Raw genomic sequence first — 23656 nt, forward strand, 5'->3', positions numbered from 1 at the left:
TATTCAGCGAGTGCAACCACAAAGAGCTCAGGTAAAAGAGGCTCAGCTGCCTATAAGGTCTGCCACAGCTGTAAGAGACTAACAAAAGAAAGCTGAAACAGTGAGTGAGATGGGAGCGCGTGATCTTCTACCACACCACCCCAGCTTAGCATACACCTGTAGTATAAGGCGCTGTTCTGCTCTCTTCCCACTCCCACTAGAGGACCACAGCTCTACTGCGACCCCACACTGACACCTGGTGGCTTCATCGGGCAAAAACCATAACAGCAGTCACAGCTGCACCCGTGCCCCGAGGAGCCACAATGTCATCCTTGTAGTCTTCAAAACATAGCCCTACTGTTTAGTCTTCACAGCACTATTACACGTGAAAAAACAAAACAAAACGCTGTGTCAGTTCTTCTGTGTTCTCTCGGACGACCGCCGGACCACAATAATGAGAGTTGGAAAAAGTGTGACACTCAGCACACAGACAACCACAACAGGAGATTTCAGGACAGTGAGTTTATTTAACAGCGAATTGTGACAGGGAACACAATTTATTTATTTTCCATTGCATTGTAAACCATGTCTAAGACAACCGTGTCATTCACCACATATTCATAAACACCCTCTATGTCACAGAGAGACTTTGTAGGTGGACAGTGGGGGTGGGGGGTCCTCGATTTCTAAAGTGCTATAATGCACAATTCCTCTTGGAGGAAGAGAACAGAGGCCGTGAAATGAGCTCAGACCCCCCAAAAGGCCTCCAAGGTCCCCCCAGCTGCATTATTCATACACTGTGTTTCCTGTGACTGACAGATGGTGTTCAGCGTTTACTTTTTTCCTACTGAGTGTCTGTGTGTGTGTGTGGCTTTACTTATTGCATATCAGTGAGCTGGTTCGTGAAATTTCTCGGTGAATGTGTAAAGCACAAATCTTTAGATTAAAACGTAATAAACTCTTCACTATATTCATAATACATCTCACCTACATTACATTCTTATATTAGATTCGTTTAGAATATGTACGAGATATACATTTGTGGATAACTGGTGACGGCTGACGTAGTGAACACCATCACGTTGGGTCTCTTATAACGACCTGTTGTCTCAGCCCTATGGATCCAGTTTTACAGACATACATAAGCTAGCATGTTCATTTCATTCAAGACTTCTGCAAAGAAATAAATCAAGACTTTTAAATCACGTCTGCAAAAGCAGCAGATGGATTTCCAAGATTTCGAGTATCCAAAGCGGGTCTCTTGTGCCTAATGATCCTTTGTGCTTTCTTTGATTGTATACACTCCGGGTCGTACATTTGGTGTTTTAAAAGCTCCTCTGTGTTAGCCCGCACCCTGGCGACAGATGCTGGACAGATTGGATGGCAGAGGAGGGCAACAGATAGAAAGAACGGGAGGGGGGAGGGCACTGGACCGACAATCAAGAGAATCAAGAGAAAAATACCGCGGTGTCACACTAACAACTACACATCAACTACACCACTACACCGTCAGACACGCACGCACATACACACAAAAAACCTAATGCACAAGGTCAGTTTAAATTCACAGCAGGGTTTAAAGAAAATTGACTTGCACAGTGTGTTCAAAGTTCGGGCAAAAAAACAGATGAGAACGATCCGAGAGCAACGAGGGAGGGGTGGGCTTTTAAAGGAAATCTGGACGAGACAAACGTAGGCATTGTGATGACAATAACAGCAAATACGAAATGAACTTGGAATGTGGAAAAGAAAAACAAAAAGAAAAATTACAGCGGTACTTTATGAAGCCAAGCTCACGTGAGCAGACGGGCCATCTTATTATCTGCCGACATGGCTGGAGGTGCCAGATGATGTCCCTCACTGACCTATGGCTTTCAGTTAAGACATTGATAACGCTGAGATTAGCTCGAAGTGATTCAGTCAGTGTGGCCTTGGTCGTTAGTGCAGCCACTGTCATATTGCAGCCACCTCATGAAAGAAGCACCATTCAAAACAGACAGATTTTCTTTACCGTCCGATGCCAGCAGGTCTCTGTCGGCTTTCACATTTAATTTTTAGAACTCTTTAAGCATTTCTGCGAGTCGTTAACTTAAAACAAAAGACACTTCCCTCTATCACCGATGCTTCATTTGGTCCTAGCTGATGAAACAGGCTGACCCACACTTAAACAATAGCAATAGGCAATAGGCAGAAATGCCTCCCCCCCCCCTCCAAAAAGAAAAAAAAGAAAGAAAAAAAAAGAAAACGACACTAATGTTTCCCACTGCAAACATTTAAGAAAAAAATCTCATTAAAATGTTGCATTTAAGTTCATATGATGTGTCCGGCGTTAATATTCCTTCATTCGATATGTCCACATCATCATAAAACATAAAAATCACCACAACATGAATTGACAGGGGAGCTGGAGAGGTAGGTGTGCAAAAAAGCCATCATTTACAAAACAAACAATAAATCCTAAAACGTCAAGTTCATATCATCTGCATGTTTACAATATAGTTAAGGTGGACACTTTGACACAGGAAAAGAAAAACAACACACAAATACATAGTGCTATACTGCCCACAGAAAGGAATATCGATAAATAAAGCTCACTCCCACAAATTAAATACACTGAAAAGTTGCATCGTGTATCTACAGTGCAACAGTGCAGTTGACGAGCTGCTTGAACGGTGGGAACAAGGAGGGAATGTGATTGGAATAATACACTTCAAAGTCACCTTGATCTCCGGTGAGATAAACCAATGGCAGCGCTTCAGTGTCGTGATGCATAAACGAGATACAACAGGGCTGCTTTCCCTCGCAGCTTAAAGCAAACAAAACCCTCTAAAGCAAATAAACAGATGTTTGGTTAAAAAAAAATCATCGACTGCACTGAGAACGCATTAGTGTGATTTTTTGATATCCAAAGGATTTTTAGCTCTTTGGGTCCTGCCATTGAATTCAAGTTTGGATAAAGAATTCAAACTGAATATGAGCTCATCTGTAAACAAAAATAATTTGGTCTGTATCTGATGTGAGGATGAAATGCTCTGGACTTGCTGGCTCCACAATGGATGACTGTATTCATAAATCTCAGGAGGTGAGGTCTGACCGTTTGTTAGCATCAATAATTACTAATAATCTGGCTTTCCATTAGAATTACTTTCAGCTCATTTAGTGTTCACAGCAATGCTGTCCGTCTGAATCCACCGTGCATCACGCGTGGCAGAAAACTGCTTGCTGCACTTTAGGTCGCAATCCAATCAGTGATGTCACAGCAGGTGTTTTCGGTCGCCTGACAAAGGCTAACTAAACCCCCGCTGTGACATCAGTGATTGGGGTGTGGGCAGGAGTGCGATACGCTTGACCCATAAAAAGGCGTGAGGGCGCAGCTGTTTTGTGATTCCGTCAAAGTTCAAACAAAGTTTACGCATGTAGTTTGTAGTTGAGCACCGATTCTCACACTGGTGCTTCAGTCCAGTGTGCATCCACGAAACAAAGCTATAGTCGTAGTGGAGGGGGGCCAACAGTTGAACCATTGTGGTAGTGCAACGCATCAGATGGAACCTGATCTACTTAAAAAGCCATGGCAATCAAAGTGTGCTCAGAGCTGAATGGCTGGGTTCATTACAACCACTTACAGGAAGGGATGTGGCTCCTATGGAAAGATCATAGCGATTGTGCTGGTATCACATCAACAAGTTGCCTCGGTCTTTGTCTGAAACAGAGGCCTGTGTTACTGTAACTCGTTGTGTGTTACCTTTTAAGACATAAGGTTAAGGGAAGGTTGTGTTTTTGATTTGTTTTTTTTTTGTTTTACAGGACTAATATTCTTCTACTTGCCTAAGTAAGGAATGTGCATTTATTTTTAATCTGATCATCATCATTTATAATTTATAGTTTCAAACCAACTGGTAAGATTTCATCTGTCACTTAAAGACTAAAATTTGGTACTGTAGGGTGGCAGAACTGCAGCAACCGAGGGCAGTACATCTGCTTTAAAACTTTAACAATCATATTCAAAAAGATAAGTACAATGTTGTAATTATAAAGTGATATTCTTTTTCAAACTTAAAACAAGCTGATATTTGTGGCTTTATTTCCAGAGAGCTGGCTAAACCTGCCAACTGGATTTTTTTTTGTGCCGCCATAGGCAGCTTGGCAAACTAAGGCTCCCTCCTGAATGATTTGAACACATTCAACACAAAAAAACAATCTGTACTAATGGTCACGCTCGGACCCATCACAAACTTCTCTCGGTATGGGATGAATCTTCGCGAAGTTGGTGTAATGCATTATGGGAGGGAAAGGCAGAAAGGAGGTGCTCCTTATTTGTCTTTTTTAGGCAAGAAGCTGAGGATAAATTCACCCACGCCCAGGAAGTAGACCACCTGGGCGATGCCAAACAGAGGAGCGATAACCAAGGCTCGACAGTAGGCTCCCTTCAGGAAGGCTGATGGACCCTCGTTACGCATGATTTTCCTGGGGAACAAACAGGAAAACATAGGATTAACCCAAAAACACATCCAGCACCGGCAGACATGGCGGGTGACTGTACATAGCACTTTGCATGTGCTGTAAAAGCATAATTAGGTCACCTGATGCAGTCAGTCACTCCAGCGTACGTGTCTTCTGTGTTCCCTCGGGTCAGCGACTGCAGTCTAGTCTTTATAACTGCAACACAGTGAGTTCAGGTGAGTATAACATCAAACATCAGTGCAAAGACTGCAGAAACAGTGTTCTCAGTGCCACTGCTCACCATCAACGGGGTTTACAGCCACAGCTGCTGTGCTTCCCGCAACGCAGCCTGATATAAACGAAACATAGAAAGGAGCAGGGCCCTCTGCGCCTCTTTTTCCAAAGTTATTCAAGTTGGCGAAAAGGGGGAAATAGATAATAGAGAATGGAACATCCCTATAAAATCAGAGAAATAAAACCATGACAGTAAGTTCTGAGAAATTCACTAAAACTACAAAAGTACAGTTGCCAAATCTGTTTTACCTGAGCAGCGTGGCACCAAGGCCTTTATACAGCCCAGCAATGCCCTTTTCCCTCAGTAACTGTCTGGTTATCTGCATGGCTGTCGGGGATTTCGTCTCCACGGTACCTGCTGCCACTGTCTCTGGCATCAGCTTCCTTTGAGCAGCTACAAATTGCAGGGAACATTAAAAGAAAAGTTCAAGCACCCGATGCTAAGAGCAGGTATACATGAACAAACATTTTGGATTTGTAACAGAAAAAAAGACAATAAGATAAAACTGTTGTCATCTCTGACGTGACCACATGAGGCCACTGTTACTACACAATGTCACAAACAACGCAGTATTTGCTAGATTAGATCTCCTCTTACCAATCCGCCCAGCATCTTGGAGCTGAATTTTCAACATCTCCATAGGAGTTGTGACAATAACCTACAATTAGAGCAAAATAAAGGTTTCACATAAACTGTCAACATTTACAGACTGTGAACAAATTAATCTGAAACGACTGATTAATAGAGTGGAGGGGGGAACAAAACAAATGCAGTGTAAATCTAATTTCATCCATTAGTTAAATGCCAACTCTTGTTTTCCTCTCTAATCCACACAGTAGTAACTAGTTAACTGGATTAAGGGTGAGATGGTCATGTTCTCAGCTGCAATCTTAATCCAAGGTCTGCTACACTTAATCTAATCACATTCCTCGGGCTTGAAGCCTTTGGCCTCATTGACAACAGGCATTTCCTTCTGACTCACTCACTCAGCGCACATGGCTGAGCACTCTCACAGAGTCTTATCTGAGCACTCACGTCTAGCTGCCAGAGTATAGCCCGCTAACGGGACAGCATCTCAGTGATTAGAAATCATTCACTAAAAAGGAATATTACAGGTCACATTCAGATCACAGATAACACTATCTGCAGTGAGAAACTCCCAAGTATGTTTTATGACTACCACCTCTCATTTAAAGGTGGCTGTGGTTAATTCCAGCTGTAGGCAGAGACAAATGAGGTCCAGTAGTTTGGATGTGATCTGACACTGGCAGTGTTAAAGCTGGGTGTTCCAGATGGAGAACAGGAGGATGCAATTAAAGAAGCGCCTCACTCACTCACCTGGCATGTACCTGCACCGCAACCGGCCAACATCTCTTTGAACAGAGTAATCTTTCTGGAGAAGCAAAAGGTAAAAGCGCGATCAGATTAAAGCAGACACTAGACTGACAGTGTGAGAGCCAGACAACTTCATTTCCACAGTCCTCGAAAAAGGAGTTGTAACCACTAGTGCTGGTGATGCTAATCTTTGTCTTCCATATCAACATGTCAAGCACAAGGGCAGATTAATAATTCACAAGGCGAGCAGGTGGGCCAGACAAGTCAATCATTCATCAGCCTACATGTTTGTCTCCATAGCGATGGAGACGGATGCCCCAGAGAGCTCCAGGGTTGTCTGCACAGACAGTGCTCATGGTGGATAACAGGTACTTTTTTATTCAGCAGCGCACTGTGATCGGTTTTTGGCGCATGTAATGTGATTCCACTGTGTGCCAATTATATTTCACACGTACATGTAACTCTGTATTTAGAAACCAAACAGTTAACAAGCCAGCGTGAAGTGCTCGGTGCCTCTGAGAAGATGACAGAAAATGGGGGATTAGCTGGAGCCTTGGTGACACTAAAGACAGCTAACATGTCAGGTTATATGCTAGTAAACACGCCAGTTAAGTACAGTGGGAATTAGAGGAGTGGGCAAGTGTCAATCTGCCTGTCAGCACTTTCATTTCTCACCCATCCTTGGAGAAGTGATGCCTGAAGAAGTCGTTTGCAGCTAATTTGATGGCTTTCTCCGGTGTGACTAGCGTTAAGTTCACGGCAGCTCCTGAGAGGATAAGAATGGCAGAGAAGGAAAGTAAGACACAAAGAAGAAGAAGAAAAAAATAAGTATTTAAGTAGTCTCTTTTTTCTCTACAGTTTGTGAGTTTTGTTGTTGTTTAACTTTGTGTACCAGGTTTTTCTTGATTATTGTAATGGCTGTATGTTTAGCCTTTAGTACATGTTACTACTGTAACCTGGTTTCCACTGGTATTTAAAAGTGTTTATATTTTGATCTTGTTTAGTCTAGCGTTCCCAGCATCCTCCTGTAACTTTTTAAATCTTCATCTCTGTCAGGTGACTCCCTTCTTAGTTATTTCCTCTTGTGCCTTGTTGTAGGTTTGACTTCCTTTGTTATTGTCTTAATTAGTTTTAGCCGTTTCTTGTTACCCTAGTGTTTCCACTTCCCTGATTACCTCATGTGTGTATCTATAGCCTCAGTTTCCCTTTGTCCTTTGTAAGAGTGACTGTTATTCACTCATGTGTGTGACTGTCATTGGTTGTTGTGTCGTTCTTATTTTGCCACATGGGATTTATATTCTTGGAGCAATAAAAAAAACTACGTAAAAACTAATAAAGGGAAATCTATGTTTCTTAAAACTGTGTCTTAAAAAAGACACATGAAAAACCACCACTCCCCATGTTATCTCATGTTAGACTTTCCACATCTGCAGAATGCAAAGATACACTTAGGTCTGAGTGACATAAATTTCATCATCAGAGGGTGAATGTGAGGCTCTGTGCTCTATGCAGATATCCATGTCCCTGCCAACTACACTAAAAAGCATCAACTATTAAAACATTGTCTAAGTGAACACCAAACAGACTTGATACGCGCATAACAGGAGGTGCTTCAAGCACACAAGCTTACACAGGTTAGAAAAATGATTATCTTATATTTAAATGAGTTTGCACATTAATCACATACAAAGTCAAAAATCTTCACTTTACCTCTGTACATCCCAAAATATCCCTCTGACCGAATGGTCTTAATAAGGCAATCTGACCTGTAACACAAGCACAACAGTTGTGGTATGTCAGTTGAAGAGCTGCCTGATAGGCTGAGTGACACTACACAAGGCTACTGTGGATTAAAGCTGGAAAAAGAAAAGAAAGTCATACATGCTAGTGTAAAGGCGAGATCCATTTTGCTGGTTTTGGAGCCGAGTCTTGGCCAGGTCAATGGGAAACACACAGGTCACTCCGATTAGGCCAGCGATCCCCCCATTGATCAATTTGGCAGGCAAACTGGATGAAGGTAACAACCATAAACACAAAGACAAAAATATCAAATGTGGATGGTCACTAGATTAAAAACAAAGCCACAGCTCCAAACCTCTGTAACCTTACCTGATCTGCTTGTCAGCCATTTATCTGAAGCCCTGACTGGTCAAAGTTTAATGCGTCTGCTAACCGGCTGGTTTGTTGTTAAGAGTAGTGTTCGGCTGTCCGGGTGGGATTATGTAGCGGGACTATCTTCTGTCCACTTGACTTGTTCCAGCTGTTGTCAGGTCAAGCTAGGGGATATCTGTAAAGAAACAGAAAAAGAACCGGTCCCATCTATCACTGTCATGAAGTCGCCCGAATGAGAAAAGTTTCAAAGGTTACCATGAAGCAATGTCACCTCTACAAATATTACAACATGGACTTGCTTTGGTAGCAAGTTACGGCAACAAGTATAAATATATATGCATGCTTCTGCTCAAAGCAACTTATATTAAATGCATTGAAACTAAAAATCTGCCATAGGTTTTGCAAACCTTCCTATTAAGGTTATTCTGTTTGTTTAGTGCTTTCAAAAATGAGATGAAAATTATGTAAATGCCTGCAATGGAAAGTCAATATACCAAAAAATGGGTTTTTAAGCTTTGGTGAAAGATGGGCGGTGACACTCTACAGTCCTGGTGTCTGTGGATACTTCATTATGCTCTGTATATCCCACAGTTCACAGACGAGCATAAATATTTCCACTCTAACCCAGGTAAACTTTTTAAAAAAGCACATCTCAAGTGGGGAAAGAAAGAAGAAGATGCAGGCCTAAAAAAAGCTATCTACAGCAGATGAATTATTTCCAAGATGGCGCCGCGGATGGCAGCCTCGGTACTGCGCTCTCTCGCACTTTTCTTGTTTTTGTTTATTTTCTGCGCTTTTGGTCACTCAGACCACATCACTTTCTCCAGAGATCAACTGCTTATGTAGCCCAGTGGCAAACAGATGGAATTAGAGACTGTTTATTGTAATTATTATTAAAGGTGTTTTATTTTGTTCAGTTAAATGCACTCATGATTGGAGAGAGACTCTAAAGAAAAAATCCAAATTATTTTGTATGGAATTGCATTATTTGTGTTATTTATTTATTTATTTTGTTTCTCAAAGGTTATTTTTTGACCTGGATACAAATGCAGTCCAACCAATGGGATTGTTTGTCCCGCCTTGTTTTTCATGTTTGGTTGCGCTGCTAAGGCTGCTTAGACCACACGCGCCATAGCAGTACCTGTGGGGAAAACGTGGTAGCTGTTGGTGTCTGCTTGATTAGCCGCCAGATTTGGATAGCCGAAGCTAGTTTTATGAATACGAAGTGCTTTGCACTGGTGAGTAACGAAACTGTTATAGCCGCTGATCGGCATCCTGAAATGTTAATGTTGTTCGCTTCAAAAAACAAACGCTAATGGTGACGGTACTATGCAAGTAGCTAGCGAGTGTGCTAAACGCTCACTCCCGTTGTTAAGCGTTAGTTGAGAACTTATTAGCTGTTGTTAGGTTAAGGAAAAAACAGTATGTCTATCTGTTGTATTGAAATGTTTTATTGTGTTACTTTTATTCATCACTGTTGTTACTTGACCGTGAGCAGAGTATATTGAGTTTGCTGCTTTTAATGAGCAGTGTGAATTGCTTTAATGATTGGTGATAGCTACATTGCCATGTAATGAAAACGTTTAGAATTTGATTAGTTGTACAACATTAGAAATTGAAACACATTTTGTTCATGATTTATACTTTAAACAGAAGTGTTAGTTAAGTGTGAATCGTGTTCATTTGAAGTAATTCTGACCTCACTCTTAGGTCAGGTTTTTTGAGTTGGAGAAAGGAGCCGAGACTCCTCGGAGAACATTGGATTACAGACTTTGTGGAAATCCGCAGAAGAGGAATAATTTTCCATTGCAATGGATGGCGAGCCACAGCCCATTTGGAATTGAATCTTGAAGTCTGGTTGCCTGAACTGTGGTAGGACAAAACAGTGCAAACCATACATCGATCGTGGACTGAACTCACACCAATAACTCACCAGATCACCAAACAGGCCTGATCTGGATCCTATTGACACTTTAAAAGACCCGGGTCTAACATTCTTTTCTTTTTTATTTTGGGTATCTGTGCACGCACACACAATTTTGGTTGTTATTGTAAAGGCAATACAGTGCACAAATTTCAAATACAGTTGAACTATTGCTTCATCATTTGCAGTTGTGTTTTCATTGTGGTTACCCATCCTCTGGGCTCCTGTCGTTCCTGAAATCTTCTGATTTGCCCATTGTTTATATATTTTGTTACATACTGGTTACACTTAACATCAGGCAGTCATCTCACTATAGTTCTTATTAGGGCTGGGCCATATTATACCGTTCACGGTAATACCGGTATAATGTTAGGCAACGATAGGAAAATGAAATATCGCGATAGAATGGGAGTAAAACGCGCATGCGCAGTGCCTTTGTTTTCATACGCACATGGCCGATTGTTGAGTGAAACAAATGAACCAGAATTGGTTTGTAAAAATGGTGCAACTTCAGTGATGTGGAACTGGTTTGGCGTTTGTCCGTCAGATACACGACAAAGCACATTTTTTTGCAGAACATGCAAGCAGCCGTCGTTATTGTCGTATTTGTCGGACTAAGATGCTCTTAAATCTGGGAGTAATCTGGGTCCTAAACTCCGTAAACCTTCAGGTCAAACAACACTGCAGCATCACTGAGAGTTTAAAAACTGTCTAAATTCTTTCATCTTTAATAAAACGATCAGCATTGCTGCTTTACCAGGAGTAACTATGAAGTTTAACTTCCAGGCATCCATGAAAACAAAATTTATTACATTTAACGGAGTTAGAAGTTAGCAGGAAGCTAGCGGAAGTTAGCTCGCTAGTTTCGCTAGTTACCCAAGCATGATATAGCATGTTCTGACTGAGAGATTTCTGAATAAATTCAAACGTACAGCTCTGCTATCACTTCCAACATAAATGAAGACGGGAAACTAAACAGCAGTGACGTTTGTAGGGTTACTGAAGTTGGGCTAGCTGGTATATAATGATGTGCTACGTGATCGCTAGCGACACAGCTATGTTAGCATGACATAAACAGTGAAGCTGGAGGACGAACACTAACACTTTTCCACTTATAAAAGTTAACGTGCCTGATAGTTAGAGACAAATGCAATCGCATGGCAGGATGCTGTAAACGGACCAAACTTCAGTCAGGAGAACAACTGAGATAATCCATAACAACTGAGATAATCCATCCATAATACGAGGTTAGTCATTAATATACTGCAACAACATGGGAATAGAGCAGCTGCCAGAGAATTCAACATTAATGAATCAATGGTACAGAAGTGGAGGAAGCAAGAAGAATGAGTTTAATAAAGTTTGATTTATCTGACTGCCTTGTTTCGCTTAATGTGCCTTATCCCGTGCACCTTATGGTCCGAAAAATACGTACTGCACACTGCAGTTTAATGTTGCAAAGCACCTCTTTTTACCTTCAGTGGATATTATACATGGTTATGCTCAGGATATGTCAGCCCATTTCTACTGGAAATGCCTTTTGGTTAAACTTTCAGCAAGGAATTTGCATTTGCACTGTTACATTTTTATATAGCTTTAATGTACATAAAAACCAGCTTCTTGTTTAAGTGAAAATAAAAGGAAGGTTGTCTTTTTGCACTAGTAATGTTGTGGAGTTGTATTTTGTCTTGCATCAATTATATCGTCAGTTATATCGTTATCGCAAATTTTCAAATATATATCGTGATAAATATTTTTGGCCATATCGCCCTGCTCTAGTTCTTATCCATTTTTCACAAACCCGGAAAGTTTTTTGGAGATTTTAGTTGGAGGCGCAGCAGCTCTCTGTGGCTCCTGGAGAAGACGTAGACGGGGGAGTCGCGCCGGTGCGCTGGTGAAACTACGTCGGCGAGGATTCCGCACGGCACTCCCCTCCATTCACCTCGCGAATCTCCGCTCTCTTCCAAACAAAGTCGACGAATTACTGCTCTTAAACCGGACTAACAAGGACTTTGCACGCTCTGCTGCCCTCTGCTTCACTGAAACCTGGCTCAGTGAGCGAGTCCCAGACGCTGTCTTAAATCTGCCGGGCTTCCAACTTCACCGGGCGGACCGCGAAACAGAGCTCTCAGGGAAAACAAAGGGTGGTGGAGTCTGCTTCTACATTAATGAAGGTTGGTGTACTGATGTCACAGTGTTACAGAAACACTGCAGCTCACACTTGGAAAGTTTTTTCATCAACTGTAAACCTTTTTATTCACCGCGGGAGTTTTCTTCCTTCATGCTGGCCAGAGTTTACATCCCTCCACAGGCCAACGCGAACAACGCACTGTGCGAGCTGGCTGACCAGATTACTACCCTGGAGAGGAAATTCCCGGATTCCTTTACAATTATTCTTGGGGATTTTAACAGAGCAAACCTAAACTACGAACTCCCTAAATACAGACAGCATATAGACTGCCCCACCAGGGACAACATCATACTGGATCACTGCTACACCACTCTAAAAGATGCCTATCGCTCTGTGCCCCGGGCAGCTTTGGGACATTCTGATCACTGCATGGTCCATCTTATTCCAGTTTATAGGCAAAAACTCAAACGTGCCAAGCCTGTAGTCAAAACTGTGAAGAAGTGGACTAACGCAGCAAAGCAGGAACTGCAGGACTGTTTTGACTCCACTGATTGGACTGTTTTTGAAGCTGCATCTGAGAACCTAGATGAGCTCACGGACACTGTGACATCATACATCAGTTTCTGTGAAGACGTGTGTGTGCCAACAAAGACCTTTTGCACATACAACAACAATAAACCATGGTTCACTCCTAAACTCCAACATCTTCGTAAGGCCAAGGAGGACGCCTTCAGAAGTGGTGACAGGGTCCTGTACAAGCAAGCCAGGAACACACTGACCAAGGAGATCAAAGCAGCTAAAAGGATCTACTCCCAGAAGCTGGAAGAACGGCTCTCAGCCAGCGACCCTGCGTCAGTGTGGAGGGGCCTGCAGGAAATCACCAGCTACAGACGCCCCCCACCCACTATTGAAGCAAACAAAGACCTGGCCAACGAGTTAAACACTTTCTATTGCAGGTTTGAGACGGACAGACTCCCAAGCCCCACCCTCCCCTCCCCAGGGACATTGCTTCAGACATTGACCCCCAACACACCTTCCACCTCTCCCCCCTTCACCCTGCCCCTCCCCAATCAAGACTCAACGACCACCCCCACCCTCCCCAATCCAGACTCAACGACCACCACCACCCTCTCCAATCCAGACTCAACGACCTCCACCACACCTCTCACCCCCCCTTTCCTCCTCCCTGAAACTAAGAATACACACTCAGGATGTGAGCCGACTATTCCAGAAACAGAAGCCCAGGAAAGCCCCCGGACCAGATGGCGTCTCACCCTCCTGCCTCAAAACCTGTGCTGAACAGCTGGCTCCCATCTTTACTTGCATCTTCAACAGATCCCTGGAGCTGTGTGAAGTTCCCTCCTGCTTCAAACGCTCCACCATCATCCCTGTTCCCAAGAAACCCACCATCACAGGACTGAATGACTACAGACCTGTCGCCTTGACGTCTGTGGTCATGAAATCCTTTGAACGACTGGTGTTAGCCCATCTGAAAGACATTGCAGGCCACCAGCTGGACCCTCTGCAGTTTGCCTACCGGGCAAACAGGTCGGTGGATGATGCAGTGAACATGGGGCTGCATTACATCCTGCAACACCTTGACCGCCCGGGAGTTATGCCAGGGTCCTGTTTGTGGACTTTAGTTCGGCTTTTAACACCATTGTGCCTGAACTTCTTTCCTCCAAACTCTCCTTGCTCAGCGTGTCACCAGCTACCTGTCAGTGGATCACCAGCTTCCTGACAGACAGAAAGCAACAAGTGAGGCTGGGGGAGATCACCTCTGAAACCCGGTCCCTCAGTATTGGTGCCCCTCAAGGATGTGTCCTCTCACCACTAGATAGATAGATAGATAGAACTTTATTAATCCCTCGGGTGGGTTCCTCTGGGAAATTCGATTTCCAAAAAAGCACAGCACCGACAGAAGTTACAGAAGTTACACTACTGTTCTCCCTCTACACTAACGACTGCACCTCCAATAACTCGGCTGTCAAACTCCTAAAGTTTGCAGATGACACCACTGTCATTGGCCTCATTCAAGATGGTGATGAGTCTGCATACCGGCAGGAAGTTGAGCGGCTGGTACTCTGGTGCAGTCAGCACAATCTGGAGCTGAACACTCTTAAGACTGTAGAGATGACAGTGGACTTCAGGAGACATCCCTCAACTCTGCTCCCCCTCACCATATCAGACAGCCCTGTGTCAACTGTGAAGACCTTCAAGTTCCTGGGTACAACCATCTCCCAGGACCTGAAGTGGGAGACCAACATCAACTCCATCCTCAAAAAGACCCAGCAGAGGATGTACTTCCTGAGACAACTGGGGAAGTACAGTCTCCCACAGGAGCTGCTGATCCAGTTCTACACTGCGGTCATTGAGTCTGTCCTGTGCTCCTCCATCACAGTCTGGTATGGAGCAGCCACTAAACAGGACAGGAGCAGACTGCAGCGGACTGTACGGGCAGCAGAAAGGATCATCAGCGCCCCCCTGCCCTCCATCCAGGATCTGTACCTCTCAAGAACCAGGAAACGGGCAGGGAAAATCATCACAGACCCCTCACACCCTGCACACAGACTTTTTGATCTGCTGCCCTCTGGCAGACGGTACAGAAGCCTGCAGACCAGGACCACCCGAAACAGGAACAGTTTCTTTCCCCTCGCCATCTCCCTTCTTAACAGTTGACCTGTCACACTGCTCCCACTGCCAGACTGCAACTGCACCTTATGTACATTTTGTAGTATTCATTCCACCTCATTCATTTCTGTATTTTATGTATATAAGTTTAGATTCGTTATTTATAGTTGGTTTACATAGCTTTGTGTATGTATGTGTAATGTGTATATATAGACACTTGTGTGTGTGAGATTTACATTGCTGTGCTTGAGAGCCACCATCTACCGGAACCAAATTCCCTGTATGTGTCTGCACATATACTTGGCCAATAAACACGATTCTGATTCTGATTCTGATGAACAGTATCTAAAAGGTATGTCCTTAAGAACTAGAAATAAATCCAGCAAAGACCTGACAGAGGACATGTGGCATGCATCTGGCCCTTCATGTCATGGTCCTGGGTCGGTGACCCAGCGCTTTTAGTTTATCATTTTCTAGATGATGATTGTTTAAGTTCTGTTATTTTCGATCTGCCTCTAAGTCTGCGTCTGTACCTGTCTGTCTATGGTGTCTCCCCATCTGTTTGTGAATCTGTCTGTTTAGTTCAATGTCTTGTCTGGTTCCATGTATCTGAGTTTCCTGTTTTATTGTGAAGGTCCGTGTCGTATGTGAGTGTGATCAGTTTACGTTTCCCCTGTCCCGTCAGCCCAGATTCCTCCCAGCTGTGTTGCCCTCCTGTCTCTCATCCCCTGATTACTGGTGTGTGTATTTAAGCCCTGTGTGTTCTCCTGCCTGTTGCCGGTTCGTCTGTATTACTCAGTGTCAGTCTGTGTATCCACCATGTCTTCTCCCTGCTGTTCATCGTCATCCTCCTCTGCTCGTTTTCATTCAGGTTTGTGCTCTGTAGTTTAGTTGTTTCCCAGTTTAGTTCAGTTCGAGCCCCGTTTGCTGTTTGTCCACATTCTTTTTTTTGTTCAATAAATCACCTTCACTCCTCTACGACTGCCTGCGCTTGGATCCTCATTTATTCCACACGGCTCGCCTCGGCAGCCGTGACACTTCAGCTGATCTATCTAAGCATCACTGAAGCCTCATAAGAAATGGTGGCTGTTAACAAGGCCTTCTTATGGAAGGAAAACAGGGCGAACGTGACAAAATGACTCAAGATCTGGACTGAAAATTAGTAGCAACAGGTCTTATGGTGTGATGAATCCATATTTACAATTTTTGTTCAAATCATCATCAAAATGTACAGAGGAAGTTAGGAGAGTTGGTGCAGAGAGCGTCTACAGTCATCTATAAAACATGGTGGAGGCTCTGTCATAGTTCAGGACTGCATTTCAGCCAGTGGTGTTGGGTAATTATACAATTATTAATACAGAAAAATAGTGACAGATTTTGATCGAACACAATTAGCATCACAATGGAGTAAAAGCACAACTGGGTAGAAAACACACAATGAACCACTATCAGTCATTAACTGGCCTCCCCAGAGTCTGGACTTCAACATTATCGTAGCAGTGTGGGATCATTTTAACTGAGATTGTAACAAAAGCAGCCAACATCCAAAGAAGAGCTCTGAATGTCCTTCAGGAAGCCTGGAGAACTATTCCTGAAGTCTACTTAAATACATTACGAAAAAGCTTGACTGAGTTCAGGTTACATTAAAGAATAGATTTGCTTGTCTCAAATATTGTCTTTCAGGCTCATTAGAATTGTTTTTGCCTAATATACTGTTTTTCCATTTGTGCTGCACAAACCATTGCATCTATTTCCAATTTCCTGAGGGGTGGCTCGAGACTTTAGCACAGCAATGTAGGTCTTTGGTAAAAGTGGAGGTTTGATAAAATGTCTCCTCAACTTTGATAGCTATATTGCCATAAGAAGGTCCTGTTGACAAACTCTTTCACACTGGACAAACTTAAATGTGTTTCGTTTTACATGATGAAAGACAATAAATCAATGTGTGCCATTAATACTTAAAACTATCAACATGTTATGAAAAAGCAAGACTAATCCCATAAATGTAAATGTAGATTTGAGAGAGCTTTAGCCATTAATGCAGACTGATTACTAACTGCTAAACAACTCTGTCACCAGCCAAACATCTGTGCAGCATGCGTGTCCTTGAATGTTCATGTTTTCATGCCTTTCCATGCTTTTCATGCTTTCATTGTCAACCTGAGGTGCTATAGAGGAAGCTCAACCCTCTGCAGGCTAAAACAGTAATTATGAAAAAAAAAAAAAAACCTAGATAAAATATGTCTGCAGTGGATAAGATGCACCCTATTTTTGGTACAGAATGCCTTCAGTTTAAAAGGATGCTTCCCATTTCCCCTTTCATTCTCTCCTCCCCCTTCATCCACCAATCACAACCTGCCTCTACATGTGCACTCCGCTGCCTTCTCTCCCTCTCCTGCTCTCTCCCTCTCACCAACCCTCCCCCATCACTTCCCTCAGTCACGAGTCACGACTCTCAAACGCAGCTTTTCCGTCTCAGATCTTTGCTGACTTGTGGGCTTCTTAGTGAAGTACAAATGCTTACAGTTGCACAACACCAATATCACTAATTCCTCGGATCCGCTTTCAGAGACATTTCGCAGCACGAGGTGATGTTTCGGTTTACAGAGGGCACGAATGCAGCTGCAGTCTGGTGTGTTTAGTTTGGATGTGGACTTGAGGCCCCTGCTAGCTGCTCCAGAGGTGGAAGAGGGAAGAAAGGGGGGGGGAATTGGTTTAGAGCAGGTCAGCGAGCTGTCTCTGGTGTCTGTTGCCTGGGCGTTGTCCTCACTGCTCCTTGGAGCCAAACACAGGCAACTTCACAACCCACCTCCATCGCTCATCTTCCTTTAACTGTTTTCTCGCCGAGCAGCGACACTGCGCCCACATTTCCACTGTGCTGCATGCTCCTTTTGTTTTTCTCTCGCTGACTTCCTCGCGAACATAGGCATATTAACGCTACGGCCAGCAGTGGGGATATAAGCTGAATTTAAAAGTGGCTATACATTTGGTTAGTAACAGGACTGAATATTAAATGAAAGCCACGAAACTGACATCTTCCTCCTTCTCTACACTGCCTGCAGCTTTTTTTGTCGACTTCACTTCAGCCACACGCCACAGCTATGTCTGCTCCAGCATCCATCTGACCCCTAGCCATAGCGTGGCTGCGCTGTCTTGTCATGACAATTGGAGTCTGTGTGGAAACAACTAGGACCAGTGTGCAGTGTTCACAGCAAGAGACACTGCTCATACTTCTTATGCTGTTCTTTGCACAGCATAAGCGGAAAATAACAAAGCGGTGCCTCATTTGTAGTTCACATAACCAGGGATTTTTCATGCTCATTGTACACACAAGAACTTTTAATCCACATACAGTTCAAGCTAAGCGTCTGTGTTACCTTACTTCACAGCAACATTTTCCAACATTTGCCATTTGAAAAACAAAACTACATTTTAAGCTTGAGTAAATGAAACCCCACTTAAAAAAACAAAAGACATTTACAATCCAGGGTTTCCTCTTTGGCGGCCAACAAAATCTTTTATAGGCAGGCACGATGTTGATTTATCGATCAAGGAAGTGAATTACTTCTGGAAAAGTCAAAGGAGCTTGCAAAGAAAAGCTTCTGGACTTCTTTAAGTTACTTGAAGACGTTTCACCTCTCATCCGAGAAGCTTCTTCAGTTCTAAGGTCTTCTGGAAAACAACTTAAAAGCAAAAAATGAGACAAAAGTGAAAACTTAATCAAATCAGCCAAGTAAAAGTGACTCGAAGCATCTCTCTGACACACACACACACACTCGCACAGAGAGTGTTCACACTAAGGTCATATTTTGAGTTTGGACTACTGAAACTGATAAGCACTCATAAGTAAACAATACATGATTATGCAACTCAAGCAGAACCTTGAGCTGAACAACTTAAGCCGGCCCCATAAAACCACCCGCTAGACGTTTCTGATTAACAGCCTCGAAGAGAGTCAAGGCTCAGACTGAGACAGATAACAGTTGAGTTTCTGACCCCTATTCTCACTTCAGGAACGGGACAAAAAATGCTGCCATAGAGAAACAAGAACATGGGAACAACCTACCTAAGAAATATGTGTGAAATTTAGTGCTTCCATCCACGTAATCCTAACAAAGGTGTGCCATACTGAAGCCTTTTTTTTTAATCTAATACAAATATTTCAAATAATAATGCAGCAAGCACAGAAAAGACATTGGATCATTATGCAAGTGACATTAGTAATGTCAGATAAGTAGAATGCAAATGATATTCCTATCATTTAAATCAGCTACAAGCATAATTCCCTCATCTGCCACAGAGCCTGGGCTACTTCTCCTCTCCCAAGTGGCAGCAGGATAGAGGTCTTGCTGACTGAGCATGAAGCATAAAAGGAAGTAAGCAGCAACAATGACAAAGTGCAGTGGTAGTAAGTGCTTAGCTAACGTGACTATGGTTGGATGAAAAAACAGAAACGCACGAAAGTCAAACAGGCCATCGTCATTAGCTCAGCGCAGGCTGTTGTTACCGATCCATCTGTCTCACAAGAAATGATCTGATGAATCAGATGCACACTCTGAGGCATCCAAGGAGAGAGGAGGGGGACAAGGGGATTTTTGCAATTCTCTATCAGATGTCGAGTACTTTTCTGAGCTGCAAGAGCACAGAGGTCACACCTAATATAAACTCAATCTGTCCAGTTTCTTCCAGGGACAAGATTTTCCTCATTTTTAATTTATGAATTCGGTTAAGTTTACTGCAAAGCTGCTTCAACATATTATCATTCGGCTGACTTCTATATAGATATTAGAGCATATTTGATGACCGAGTTTAAATTTCCTTACTACACTAAAAGCAACATCTACTGTTTTCACCATGAAGCATCAGCTGCTTGTATTTTGGCTATTTTTGGACAAAAGTGCAGAAACAAGGGATGAAATTTGTGGTGTCACAGATAAATCTGATTGCTACTCCCTCTTCCCTACTGCATCGGGATTATAAATCTAATGCCTACTTATGAAAGCTCTCTCGCAATCTCCATTTACAAAAAGGAGGGGTGGGAGTTGTGATCTTGGCACAAATCATCTCTGTCAGTGGCAGTGCTCTTTGGGGCCATTAAAACTGACACACAGAGCATGCATTGTTGGAAACACCTGCTGGAGATGGGAACCAAGAGTCCACAGGTTTCAGGCTGCAAAAAATACCCGCTTCTTTGCCAACGAATGCCGTTGTTTAGTCCCTCCTCTGGCACCAACTGTCTCCCTTGTGGCCCAGTTTCCAGTCACACGGGGCTTTTCTCTCCCGTCTCTTCAGTTCTGCTTACATCTCACCTTTCCTACAACCTCGATAAAGGAATAATCATGCTATTGTTGGTCCAGATTCAGCTTTAAAGTATCTGCTTACAATTTACAGTACTGTCCCCCACCATCAGTACCACTACACTTCATTCTCCATTCGGTGCACATACATTAGTGATATTTATCGGTCCTTGCCTAGACATTTTAGCGTACTTTCAGGGAAGGCTGAAAACTTGCAGTTTTCTGAATGAATGTAATGCCAAGTCATGAGTATCACAGTCATACAGGTGTGATAGATCCAGTGGAAAGCACAGGAATGACACCCTATACTCAAGAGTGGCTCACCTCATGAATTATTTCAAGCAGTAAAGATGCTTTGTTTGGACTACTTCTCCACTACAAATGCTGTTCATCTGAAAAACGTGCTGGTTTTTCATGTACATGTCAGCACACTCAGCAGCTAAATGTTACCTTATGTGTGCACTGAAGGGAGTTTGGGGCCCCAGACGGAAGAGCGAGGAGTCACAGTAAAGTGAGTGGGTACTATGGGAATGGCCTCCGTTATGTATCCTTTTCAGCAATAATGCCATTACCTAATTTTGCAGATTCTTTAAAATGCTGGATCTTTCTAGAAGTGGTCCTAAGTTAGCGTTTAACCAGATGCAACGTGTGCCTTGTCAGAGTCAAAGAGGAGCAGCTTTTACTTTTCTCTGCCAGTTAAAAAAAAGGGTAGGTGGGTTTAAATGGGTTCACTACTACAATCCCAGCCCACATGATAACACCGTCACTATGGAGGAGAAGCCGGCAGAAGACGGACTCTGACCCGTTTCTACCGTAATAACCAAATATCAAAGAAGCTAATATTTGCGTTCAAGGCATTAAAATTTAAACAAACCCCATCATTTGTCTGCAGCACTGCACATACCCCGGTTGCACCTGTGTGCGCGGTTTGTGGGCCAAATATGAGAAGGCATATTACCGACCACCGGTGTAACGGTTATTCCGCTGTTTCATAACGGTGGGCCAGACATAACGTTAGTCTGCAATAGGCCCGGCTATGAACTAAACATCTTTAAAACCAGCACAGGATAACAAAAAAACCCAAAATCCTCGGCTTACCACATAACGGAAAATTATTTACTGACCATGAATACGCGACAAACTCACATTCAAGCAAGCTAATACCCCATCTCTCCTGTGCCGTTTTACACATTTAAGCTCAACGTGCCGCCTTTTACCCTATTCCCAGGTGAGATTTCAACGGCTCTAGGCAAACAGGCACATTTTGTGAGTCAGATACCAGACGGTGAGAAGCGCAAGGCTCTGCCTGCATCCCGTTATGTACATACCAGACACACAGAGCCGCTTCCGCTGTCTCCTCGGTGGTGCTGCGGTATGAAATCAAAGCCTTTACTCTCTGTATCTTCAGCTGAGGAACCCACAGTGGTTTACCTACCGGCGTTACTAGCGGTTCAGTCCGGCGGAGGGAGGTAGAGGAGGTGGGAGTGAAGGCAGGCGGGCAGGGAGGGAGGGAGGGAGGGAAAGCGATGGAGTGAAATAGAAAAAAAACAGAAAAGAGGATTTTAAAAATGGGGGCCTCTAGTGGCGTGTAGTGGAAGTGCAGGAGGTAAAGTTGTAGCAATGGGGGATGGGAGTCGGCGTCATGGTGACGCTTCATCACATCACAGTGACCTTGAATACCGAAATAGAAAAAAAATGGCAGGAGCTGAAATATTGGGGCTGAGCGTGCGGCAATAAATGAGTGAGTCACGACCAAAGAAAGAAAAACAGCTGACAAGTACAAAAAATTATATCCCAGTTTTACTTATAAGACATATTAAAAAAGTGTACATTCATACATTACAAAGCTCTAACGTCCTCATATCATACTGAGATTGTGCTGCAGCTAAACTGATTATTCAGTGACCAAAGGCACACAAGGAGGAAATGTAATCAGCTGTAAAAATGGCTTATGTTTGCAGTTTTAGTGCAGTCCTGTAACATGCTCTCACAGGTCTCAGAGCTGTTTGCTGTCTGAACAGGTACCAGAAATAAAAAAAAAAACAACATTAATAGATCCAGTCATTGGTATATTTCAAAAATAATTATAGTTAGGGCCCGAGCACTGACAGTGCGAAGGCCCTATTGTAATTGCTCTGTTTATTATTATTATTATTAGGGCCCGAGCACTGAGAGTGCGAAGGCCCTATTGTATCTGCTCCGTTTCTTATTATTAGGGCCCGAGCACCGAGAGTGCGAAGGCCCTATTGTATCTGCTCCGTTTCTTATTATTAGGGCCCGAGCACTGAGAGTGCGAAGGCCCTATTGTATCTGCTCCGTTTCTTATTATTAGGGCCCGAGCACCGAGAGTGCGAAGGCCCTATTGTATCTGCTCCGTTTCTTATTAGGGCCCGAGCACCGAGAGTGCGAAGGCCCTATTGTATCTGCTCCGTTTCTTATTAGGGCCCGAGCACCGAGAGTGCGAAGGCCCTATTGTATCTGCTCCGTTTCTTATTAGGGCCCGAGCACCGAGAGTGCGAAGGCCCTATTGTATCTGCTCCGTTTCTTATTATTAGGGCCCGAGCACTGACAGTGCGAAGGCCCTATTGTATCTGCTCCGTTTCTTATTAGGGCCCGAGCACTGAGAGTGCGAAGGCCCTATTGTATCTGCTCCGTTTCTTATTATTATTATTAGGGCCCGAGCACTGAGAGTGCGAAGGCCCTATTGTATCTGCTCCGTTTCTTATTATTATTATTATTATTATTATTATTATTATTATTATTATTATTATTATTATTATTATTCACCCCAAACAAGGGCCTTTTTGAGGGCCTAAACATGCTCAAAAACTCATGAAATTTTGCACACATGCCAGGTCTGGTGAAAAATTTTGTATTTTAATGGTTTTACATATGAGCACTGGGAAATGGCTCTACAGCGCCACCTATGCCTTGTTAAATGCAGCCCTACGACCACATCGTTTGAGCTACATGTATGAAATTTGGCACACATGTGTATCATGCCAAGACGAACAAAAAAGTCAGTGGGCCCATTGACGCAAACCCAACAGGAAGTCCGCCATTTGGAAGTGAAGCTGACATTTTGGCTCTAATTTTGCCATTTCCATGCCTCGAACTTTAACGAACTCCTCCTTGGGATTTGGTCGTATAAGCTTCATATTTGGTCAGTGCCAACTACACCCTTGTGCCATGTTAAATTGCGGAGCTTTTGAGTTTTCACAATACTATGAGGCCGTGGCGCCATGGCGAATTTCGATGACTCGCCATGAAAATCTTATTGCCTCTCATTTTGTCATACAATTTCTGACCTTGACCAAAGTGAACACATATGATAAGGCTCCAGCCCTGAACATATTTCAACTGCCATATTTGACATCAAGGACAGCGCCACCTAGTGGGAACAGGAAATGTCATGTTTTACACTTTGGGGTACAGTATAGTGATGGGTGACATCTGCAGCCTCAAATTTCTCCAGGAAAGCCTTAAGGAGTTGGTCTTGGGTTACAGTGAAA

At 43.3% G+C, this 23656-nt stretch overlaps 2 protein-coding genes and 1 long non-coding RNA gene across 4 annotated transcripts in view; 2 read left to right on the top strand and 1 right to left on the bottom strand.

Moving 5' to 3' along the window:
• Nucleotides 1–488: 488 nt before the first annotated feature.
• Nucleotides 489–21772, bottom strand: slc25a22a (solute carrier family 25 member 22a). Of its 2 annotated transcripts, none has more exons than XM_086298850.1 (11): nt 21580–21772; nt 8159–8336; nt 7931–8056; nt 7760–7815; nt 6725–6815; nt 6053–6107; nt 5312–5372; nt 4963–5107; nt 4721–4875; nt 4560–4635; nt 489–4443 (listed from the first exon to the last, which is right to left on the bottom strand). In XM_086298850.1, exons 2-11 carry the CDS (start codon nt 8176–8178, stop codon nt 4290–4292), a joined length of 939 nt encoding a protein of 312 aa, XP_086154976.1. In that variant the 5' UTR covers nt 8179–8336; nt 21580–21772; the 3' UTR covers nt 489–4289. The 2 variants fall into 2 exon arrangements, with proteins under 2 accessions (XP_086154976.1, XP_086154975.1); XM_086298849.1 differs by having other exon boundaries at nt 21473–21772.
• Nucleotides 12367–18037, top strand: LOC147324792 (uncharacterized). Its single transcript, XM_086302729.1, has 2 exons — nt 12367–13195; nt 17910–18037. The coding sequence occupies exons 1-2, from the start codon at nt 12367–12369 to the stop codon at nt 18035–18037; spliced, it is 957 nt and encodes a 318-aa protein (XP_086158855.1).
• The window catches only part of LOC147324793 (uncharacterized), a 134075-nt gene continuing 131560 nt past the window's right edge, over nt 21142–23656 (top strand). Inside the window, exon 1 of the long non-coding RNA XR_015130223.1 lies at nt 21142–21372. This is a non-coding gene — a long non-coding RNA (uncharacterized LOC147324793). The remainder of the gene's footprint in view (nt 21373–23656) is intronic.

This window comes from Aulonocara sp. 'chitande type north' Nkhata Bay, linkage group LG7 (genome assembly GCF_057382095.1).
Source record: "Aulonocara sp. 'chitande type north' Nkhata Bay isolate Kocher_YH1m ecotype deep benthic linkage group LG7, A_spYH_male_GT1.1, whole genome shotgun sequence".
Lineage (NCBI taxonomy): Eukaryota > Metazoa > Chordata > Actinopteri > Cichliformes > Cichlidae > Aulonocara > Aulonocara sp. 'chitande type north' Nkhata Bay.